General features: G+C 39.4%; 1 protein-coding gene across 1 annotated transcript; it reads left to right on the forward strand.

The window, feature by feature from the left end:
- Positions 1-6,796: 6,796 nt before the first annotated feature.
- Positions 6,797-9,720, forward strand: zgc:162634 (uncharacterized protein LOC555881 homolog). The gene is made up of 2 exons (XM_034686317.1): positions 6,797-7,072; positions 8,847-9,720. The coding sequence occupies exons 1-2, from the start codon at positions 6,870-6,872 to the stop codon at positions 8,989-8,991; spliced, it is 348 nt and encodes a 115-aa protein (XP_034542208.1). The 5' UTR covers positions 6,797-6,869; the 3' UTR covers positions 8,992-9,720.
- Positions 9,721-10,535: the final 815 nt, after the last annotated feature.

The raw sequence follows: 10,535 nt of genomic DNA on the forward strand, positions 1-10,535 counted from the left end.
ATTACTTCAACATGACTTCAGCATTATTTCACTAAGAACTGTTCCATTATTGTAAAGTGTTACCAAACTATGTAAGCATGTCAGTGGTAACTTATTTAAGATTATTCCTAATTTGTTGAGTACCGTCCACGCTGTTAAAAGGATTTCAAGGCAACTGTCTGCACTAGACTTCTGAGTTTTGAGGCTAACTAGAAATCTTAAATTTGAGCCAACTGATGAGTTTTTGTTGAGATAACTTATCATTCATACACTATATTACCAAAAGTATTCGCTCACCCATCCAAATGATTAGAATCAGGTGTCCTAATCACTTGGCCTGGCCACAGGTGTATAAAATCAAGCACCTAGGCATGCAGACTGTTTTACAAACATTAATGAAAGAATGAACCGCTCTCAGGAGCTCAGTGAATTCCAGCGTGGAACTGTCATAGGATGCCACCTGTGCAACAAATCCAGTCGTGAGATTTCCTCGCTCCTAAATATTCCACAGTCAACTGTCAGCTTTATTATAAGAAAATGGAAGAGTTTGGGAACAACAGCAACTCAGCCACGAAGTGGTAGGCCATGTAAACTGACGGAGAGGGGTCAGCGGATGCTGAGGCGCATAGTGCAAAGAGGTCGCCGACTTTCTGCACAGTCAATTGCTACAGAGCTCCAAACTTCATGTGGCCTTCAGATTAGCCCAAGTACAGTACGCAGAGAGCTTCATGGAATGGGTTTCCATGGCCGAGCAGCTGCATCCAAGCCATACATCACCAAGTGCAATGCAAAGCATCGGATGCAGTGGTGTAAAGCACGCCGCCGCTGAACCATAGAGCAGTGGAGACGCGTTCTCTGGAGTGATGAATCACGCTTTTCCATCTGGCAATCTGATGGACGAGTCTGGGTTTGGAGGTTGCCAGGAGAACATTTCGGACTGCATTGTGCCAAGTGTGAAATTTGGTTGAGGAGGAATTATGGTGTGGGGTTGTTTTTCAGGAGCTGGGCTTGGCCCCTTAGTTCCAGTGAAAGGAACTTTGAATGCCTCAGGATACCAAACCATTTTGGACAATTCCATGCTCCCAACCTTGTGGGAACAGTCTGGAGCGGGCCCCTTCCTCTTCCAACATGACTGTGCACCAGTGCACACAGCAAGGTCCATAAAGACATGGATGACAGAGTCTGGTGTGGATGAACTTGACTGGCCTGCACAGAGTCCTGACCTGAACCCGATAGAACACCTTTAGGATGAATTAGAGCGGAGACTGAGAGCCAGGCCTTCTCGACCAACATCAGTGTGTGACCTCACTAATGCGCTTTTGGAAGAATGGTCAAAAATTCCTATAAACACACTCCTCAACCTTGTGGACAGCCTTCCCAGAAGAGTTGAAGCTGTAATAGCTGCAAAAGGTGGACCGACATCATATTGAATCCTATGGGTTAGGAATGGGATGGCACTTAAGTTCATATGTGAGTCAAGGCAGGTGAGCGAGTACTTTTGGTAATATAGTGTATGTAGTGTAACTTCAAGTTTTGGGTTCTATATACTAAGAAGTGAAAGTTGTGCCAACTTATTATTGTTTGTTCAGAAAATGTCCCTTTGTTACTTTAGCTAGCTTATGTTCAAGGTGGCTAACTATTGGTAATGACCATGTCTTATTAAACTAACTAAACAAATTAAAGTGACAGTAACCGGTAATCAACTCACCATCAGCTGACCAACTGTAAAGCTAGAGTTTCAATACAATACTCAAACTAAACTGTCACCTTTAGGGCGATCAAATCCACACAGGACAGGAGAGATGGAGCCACATGTGGGGAATTGAAAGTGTGGATGAAGGCCCCTGTAGATTTGAGTTGGAGACCCCGTTCTTTGCCTGAAGCAGACTCTAATAATTTAGCCGAGCCTCAAACCCATAATTTCAATTTTTGCCAAGCTAACTTATGAAATGAGACCAACTTTACAAACTTCATACAGGTAGTTGAGATAACTACTTTGATGTAGTTTGAAACAAAATTGAACATTTTTTGTTTACTTAACCAAAAAATCTTTTTCAGACCAACAAGTTTAAGTTTTAATTTTTACAGTGCAGTCTCAGCACCAGTTGCTTGAAAAAACAACAACAATATAGACACATCAAATATAACCAGCAAGCTTTGAAAGCTCCGTCGAGTCCATAACAGTTCTTGACTACTGCAGGCGTCCACAAAAACCAGAATGGCAAACTTGAAACACAGAGCCTGCAGAGGCCTGGGAAGTCTTTACCAATAACCTCTCTATCTCTGCTCGGGGTGAACTGCTCTACAAAGGTCAGCAGAGGTGTGGGATTGATAAAAGCCTTGTCAGATATTTCTGTAGAGAGTGGGCTCGACGAAGAATCCTTCAAAGGAAGCGGTGCTGGCTGTGAAAAGCCCCGTGCTTTAGCTGCTACTGAGAGTGGGACGTCTGCACAGCTGCCTTCCAACACGCCGCTTTCTCCCACTTGCGGGGAACTACAGAGAGGCATAAAAAGAAGCTGCTGTGAATTGTGCATCGCTTCCCCGCCTCTGAGGATCTTCTATACACAAAGAGCACACTATGGATGGAAAATATAACACATAAACAAATTCCCAAACTGGGACACCGGAAGCCTGAGCACAGATTCTTGAAGCTCTGATGCATTGAGCCAATGTAAGGCAATGATGCTGGTTAAAACCAGAGAGGCATTCATGTTGATGTGAGAGAGATTATGAGAGAGATTACGGGGATCCTTTCCCCTGCCTGGAAGCTTAGAAGTTATTAGTGTTGTAACAACTCTGGCAGGGACCCACTTACTCCCCTGCCAAGTCCCTCCTGTTGGTCAGGGGGCTGTGGCTTTTTGTACCTGTCAGTGTTTTCATTATTTCTATGTATACGACTTGAGACCAGGACTGTCCTCAGCAACTGTTCTGTAAGAATGACTTCAACCCATCAGGCCCAGGCTGGGATTCACAGAGTCACCCTGATGTCACCACTCAACCTAACGTTACAGCAACATGATTAGGCCTTTTTCAACCAGAGGAACTTTACCCCGGAACTACGTGCGTTTCGACCGGTGGACCCAGGGTCTAAATTTAGTTCAGGGGTAGATAATCTCCCCCCTAAAAATCCCCTGCTAGGGGGTAGTACTTTTCAAAGGTCCTGGGACTTTCAGGGGGCAGGAAAGTAGTTCTGGGGGCTATAAAGACCCCGGAACTCTTGGTCAAAATGTACCTATTCTGTGAAATGCAGCGCAACCCCAGTATAGGACAGAGACCTCATGTCAAGTTCAGTTAGAAGATACAAAGGAGGACAAATAAAGGAGATACTATCAGCCAGGCTTAGCCTATGTTTGGGTTTCCATGCATCCAGCTCATGGAAAAAATATGAGCAGCTTAATGTTCAACTTTCTCCCCTGGCTGCTTGTGTACTTTGTCTGTCTGCTGTTTGATGAAAGGCAGTTCATGTACATTTGGATTAGCCTGTGGGTGTGTCGCTATGAGCCCCTCCTAGAAAGGTTAAAGTCATTTCATCTAAATCAATCAATCAATCAATCAATCAATCAATCAATCAATCAATCAATCAATCAATCAATCAATCCTTATTTGTATAGCGCCAAATCACAACAAAGTTATCTCAAGACTCTTTTACAAACAGAGCAGGTCTAGACCACTCTATGTCAAATTATGAACAGAGACCCAACACCAAGACAGGATAAGACTCAGTCTGACCCCACCTTAATCCATCATGAGCATTACACCTCACAGTATTTAGCTAGTTACAGTGGAGAGGACAAACTTCTTTTAACAGGCAGAAACCTCGAGCAGAACCAGACTCATGTTAGACAGACATCTTGCCTAAAGCTCTGAAATAGTTTTGTAACTTTTAACTTAGAGTTATATCTAACAACATTTTCCACTGATGCTGTTTATGTCACCATAGAGTTTAACAGTATGCACTCCTTTCTGCCCGTCCCTCTCTTTATTAATATTGGGATTCGCCATTGCTACTTGTATCATGTCCAATGTCAACCTGTTTCCATAAGAACCACATACCTGTGAGAAACATTGTTTATTAAGAGTTACTATGAACAGAGACATTCAAAGAGCATCATATAGTTTTTATATACTCTTCTTATTGTGGGGTTTGAAATGATCCACATGTTATTCTGTTGAACACAGTTATGTTCTAAGATTTTTTTTTTAACTTATTACCTTAAAAAACATTTCTGATTGAGAATGAAACATTTTACATGTGAAACAAGCATCATGTGACTTTTATCTCTGAGCTTTTAGGATACTTGGCAATACTAAAGTCACCCCCTGATACTGTTTCATGACCTGTATGATTTTTGGCTGACAGGCCATGCTAACATATTCTTTATAAAACATGTGACAGCTCTATTTGGCCTGCCAACGGCTCCAGTTTGATGAAACATGCAAGATTCAACAGGATAATAAAAAATACTCTCTGTGATAATTAAACTTTGAGTCAACAGAATTGTAAATGTAAGTAATTTTCTCTTTTCATTAGATGATGACTTCTTCCCACCCAGACATCAATAACAATCATCAGCCAACCACTTAATCCTTTGTGCAACAGAACATTGCGCTGCATTTTGGCTGGAACAACTCATCCTCTCTCAGTATTTTTTTACCCACAGCTCCATGGAGCACGTCAGGGGTGATGGATACCTTCCATGAGTAAACAGAAAAAGAATGCACAGCTACAGCACCACACTGGTGTATTCAAGGCCTGGCATTTAGCAGGAAAAACTACATTAGCAGGGTTGTCATGTACAGAGCTGTGGGATATATTACAGCCAGAAGCAGTTTTAAAACAAGTTGGGACCCAGCCAAGAAGTCTCAAAGCAATATCTTCAGCCATATGGACGGGGAACTGCATTCTGCTCTCACAGGCACAGTGCTCTCTAACAATATTAAATATTGTATTGATATAACCTGGTGGGAAATCAAAATCAGTGACTGATGTGAAACTCACAAATGATGTACCTCTCACAGATTTTTTCCTCTTATTACCTTTTAAAATACTGTTGTCTCATGTTTTCTCAAATAAGAAATAGTAAAATGCACTCATCTTCAATCAAATCAAATAATTCATGATGATGATGATGATGATGATGATTTAGTGACTTGAATAGTTCTGCTGAATACACCAATGCAGTATGGGGCGCACTGTTGTGCACACTGAAAATAACAGAATCAATTCTCTACATTTAGCTCAAAAACATCATAAAAATGTAAAGTGAATTTTTAAAAGTCACTTTGTTTATCACATTTGGAGTTATATTTGTGATCTTTTTCATATTTAATTTTGTTGTGAAAAATATATTAAGTTAAAATCACTGTTAAATCTAAATGCTAAATATAAATGTTAAATATAAATCTAAATGTTAAATGTTGCTCCGTGATCCTAAATAGACTATGGTTGGGATATCTGTATGACTTTATGAAGCTTTTATTTTGGTACTTCTGATAGACGGCAGTGTGAATTTGTATTGGGTGCCGTTAGTATAAAAGCTTCATAATGCTAAAGATATCCTAATCATAGTCTGTCAGTACTGACTCCTACGGGTTATAGACGGACTGCCTGCTGTAAATGTTTTAAAGGCAGTTTTGGAGTCCACAAAGAGATTTGACAACACTCAGAGACAGAAGTGACCCAGTCTATAGTACGGACAAGCTAAGTTGCTATTGCTAAGTCTGTATCGCTTTATGAAGCTTTTATTTTGGTATTTCCTCTAGGCTGCAGTGTTAATTTGCATATTAGCTTAATATTTAGGATCCCAGAGCAACATTGACATTCCATCCATCCATCCATCTTCTTCCGCTTATCCGGGTCCGGGTCGCGGGGGCAGCAGTCTCAGCAGGGAAGCCCAGACACTCCTCTCCCCGGCCACTTCCACCAGCTCTTCTGGGAGGATACCGAGGCGCTCCCAAGCCAGCTGAGAGACATAGTCTCGCCAGCGTGTCCTGGGTCTTCCCCGTGGCCTCCTCCCAGTCGGACATGCCCGAAACACCTTCCCAGGGAGACGCCCGGGAGGCATCCTAACCAGATGCCCGAACCACCTCATCTGGCTCCTCTCGATCCGGAGGAGCAGCGGCTCTACTTTGAGCCTCTCCCGGATGTCTGAGCTCCTGACCCTCTCTCTAAGGCTGAGCCCAGACACCCTGCGGAGAAAGCTCATTTCGGCCGCTTGTATTCGCGATCTCGTCCTTTCGGTCACTACCCACAGCTCATTGACATTTAGATTTCATATTTAGATTTATATTTAACATTTAGATTTATATTTTAGCATTTGGATTTAACAATGATTTTAACTTTAAATATTTTTCACAACAAAATTTAATGTGAAGAAGATCACAGATATTCCTCTAAATGTGGAAAAAAAAAGTGACTTTTAAAAATTCATGCTACATTTTTATGATGTTTTGGAGCTAAATGTGGAGAAATGTAGCTGTTATTTTCAGTGGGCACAACTTTACAAACAGCGCCCCATACTGCAGCTCATATTGTTAAAGAGTTATTTCTCTTTTTTATGGCTCCATGGATTTCATAGAACAGTCAGCCTGACGGCAGTGAGGTGAACAGTGCAACACTGCCACCGTGCGGACACATGGGGAAACACACATTTCTACAGCTCATATTCACAACCAGGAAATAAACATCTCCAACAGCGTATCAATGTCCTATACGTTTATTCTGAATATTAACAACGTTTGAAACACTTTTTAAATAGAGGTTATCGAAGAATCCCTCAAACGGAACTAACGAGTATAACCTGATTTGACATGGAGGGGACGCATATCGCGGTGGCACAGTCGAGCTAGTGCTTCCTGTTTGGAGGTTGTTATTCAAAGCAGAATCGGTCATGTTTCTGAGTGCTGTGAGCAGACTGGTGACACAGACAGCTCGTGTTCACCTGTATGCAGACTGTACACCTGTGATCAGGAGATTAACACCCTCCGCTGTGTCTGTCAGGAGCCTGTCTGACCTGAAGGACGGGGCGCAGCAGCCCTTTGACACCTCCCTGCTCCAGGTCCTGGTCTGCCCGCTGTCTAAGAAGCCTCTGAGGTAAGACCCCACCACGCAGGAAACTGAGAGGATTAAAGGTGGTTCAAGACCTAAAGTGGAGTATAAACTGTCTTAATAACCTTTAAAGACGTGTATGTAGATCATGTCTAAGCAGTTTAAGACTTTATAGTCCATAAAAGCGTCATGTTTGGGTTAAATTTGGATTAAATATAGCTTTAATATGGACCAACTGATTAACCATCTTATAATAGTCTTATTCCATCTTACTTTATCTATTATGTAGTTCAAACTGTAGTCACTTCTGTAAGTATATACTGTCATATTTTAAATAATTAGAGACACACATATATCTATATTATTTATTCAGTTATTATTAACATAATTATTAATAATATATTTCTTTAATTTATTGTGGGTTATTTGTTTTGTTTATTTAATTATTATTTGATCTTATCTTGTGATTTTTACAGATTACCTCTCAGCATTTAAATATTGTATTCTGTTTTACTTTACTGTATTTACTTTTAGTGTGGCATCTTAGATTATTTTAATGGTTTAAGATTTTAGTGTTTTATAATCTTATTAATCTATTTTATTTTGGTGAGTTTTATTTCCTGTGTTTAGTTTAACATCTTATTTTACCTCCAGTGTTTCCTCATTAAGATATCATGACAGTTTCCTCCCTTCATTCAGCAAATTATTTTTTATTTTCATTTATGTTTTATTATTATTTATTATAATAATTATAATTAGTAGTAGTAGTAGTAGTAGTAGTATTTATAATTTATTCTAATTAGTAGTAGTAGCAGTAGTATTCATTATTATTATTTATTATTATAAGTAGCAGTGGTGTTCATAATTATTATTAGTGGTAGTAATATTAGTATTTATTATTATTATTATTATTCATTATTTGTAGTAGTAGTAGTATTTATTATTTATTCTAATTAGTAGTAGTAGTAGTATTCATTATTATTATGTATTATAAGTAGCAGTGGTGTTCATATTTATTATTAGTTGTAGTAATATTAGTATTTATTATTATTATTATTATTCATTATTTGTAGTAGTAGTAGTATTTATTATTTATTCTAATTAGTAGTAGTAGTAGTAGCAGTAGTATTCATTATTATTATTTATTATAAGTAGCAGTGGTGTTCATATTTATTATTAGTTGTAGTAATATTAGTATTTATTATTATTATTATTATTCATTATTTGTAGTAGTAGTAGTATTTATTATTTATTCTAATTAGTAGTAGTAGTAGTATTCATTATTATTATGTATTATAAGTAGCAGTGGTGTTCATATTTATTATTAGTTGTATTAATATTAGTATTTATTATTATTATTATTCATTATTTGTAGCAGTAGTATTTATTTATTTATTTTCTATTTTTTGTTGCTTATATCATGTTCTTACATATGGATTGTGGGTTGGGTTTGGAATTTGGATTTGGGATTCTATTTTTATTATTTCATGTTCAGCACTTTGTGTTACAATGTCATTGTATGAAAAGTGCTGTACAAATAAAGTCTGATTGATTGATTGTTTATTGAGGAATCTGTTTATATCTCCCCAATTTCATAGCAAGCGATTTTGATCTGATTCTGTCACCTTCAGGTCAGGGTCTTGTCTCACCCTGTCGGGATTCTCTTTCCCATAACCCCCTGCTAACCATACATTATCCCTTACTGAATCCCAGAGTCAGCGTCACAGGTTAAACTTAGGTTAAGATGAATTTAATGTTAGAAAACTGATTGCACATGTTGCAGATCATATAAGAATAATACTTGACTGTCCCTCCCCAGGTATGATGCTGACACCAACGAACTGATCAACGAGGATCTTGGCATCGCCTATCCCATCATTGACGGTATTCCCAACATGATCCCCCAGGAAGCAAGAATGGTACATAAGGAGTCTGGCACCTCGACTGACCCGGCTCAGGACTAGAAACTCAATCACAGCACCATCAGCTGACCAGAGAAACACACACTGTTGTTTTAAAGGGAGGTTCCCTGGATGAGGCAGTGTGTCTGTAATACTGTGATCTGATCCATTGTGCTACACTGAAGACCTATCCTTAATTCTGTTAACCTGCAGGCATGTTCTCTCTGTCTATGATGGTGGGGCTGGTCCCCATAGTGTCTCTCTGTGGTTTGTTCTACTCTGCTGCAGTGGATGAAAACTTCCCTCAAGGCTGCACCAGCAGCAACAGTCTGTGTTTCTACAGCCTGCTGCTGCCGGTCACCATCCCCGTCTACGTCTTCTTCCACCTCTGGAGCTGGATGGGGATCAAGCTCTTTAGACACAACTAGGCCCCTCTGACCGGCTGGGGTTCAGTCATACTTCAGTCCACTCCTATAGTCTGTTGAAGTAGCTTCTACTGTTGGACCCAGCTGTACTGCTGTAATAAATACACTTTGATTGAGATACCAAGGATGTAAATACATTACTGGACATGACTGAGCTACAAAGAACAGTCTGATGTTTAACACTTCCTGTCACAATGGGTCCATGTTGGAGGTAGCCATGTGGTTTTTGAATGCACATTACTGGTTCTGGTTGTGAGGCTGCAGGGAGGTTGACAGACGGAGAAGATGCTGCGTGTTAATGTGGCTGTTGTATGAATAAGGTCTCTGTTCTTCTGAAAAGTGATTAAAGGGCTTCCCTAAAACTCAACATGAGCATTACAGTTCTTGACCCTGTGGTATGTTTTACATTGCATGGCATGACAAAGCTACAGACTGCATTCAGATGTTAATGCAGCAAGAAATACAACTGACAGTCAGAATTAGGGATGTAAGGATATATCACAAGATGGTAAAAATCAATACAAATAAGGGTGGATTAAAATCGATTCAACAACATTTATATCTGGATATTATTTTTTAAACAGTAGAGGGCGCTATCTGTATTTCACTCTGCTTGTTCAGCATCATGAAGTCTCTTGTCTGCTCTCTTGTCACTCGCTGAGTGGAGTGTAAAAGCCATGGAGGCAGCAGGTGAAGACCGAGCAGGTCAGGATGCACCTTTGTGTTTACAGTCTGAGGTACGGCAGCATTTTGTCTTTCCCTGATATTCCTGAAGAACAACATGTCAATTCACAGCCAGGAGCAGAAGCTGCTCTTTAGTTGATTTAAAGAGATTGACCTTATTTGTTTGAATATTTCATACTTTCATTTGGGAATCGTTCACTTTACATTTCTTTAGAATTGTTCTGAAATGTTCCAACAAGGTATTTTTGTACGCTCAGTTTGAGTTTTTTTACAAGGTGCTGAAAAAAAGTGTGCAGTGATTTTATTTGAGTTCCAACACACCTTCAAAATGAAAAAGGATGACTTTGTTTACAAAGAAATATAAGAGAACAAATATATATCCCAACTGTCCATATCTGAGGACTGAAATCAAATAATAGTTATTTAAATTTAGAGTTCAGTCCAGTTTTCTTGTAAATTGTTAGAGAATCGTGACTGAATCATATCGTGAACCAAAAA

This window comes from Notolabrus celidotus, chromosome 6, assembly GCF_009762535.1.
Source record: "Notolabrus celidotus isolate fNotCel1 chromosome 6, fNotCel1.pri, whole genome shotgun sequence".
Classification (NCBI taxonomy): Eukaryota; Metazoa; Chordata; class Actinopteri; order Labriformes; family Labridae; genus Notolabrus; species Notolabrus celidotus.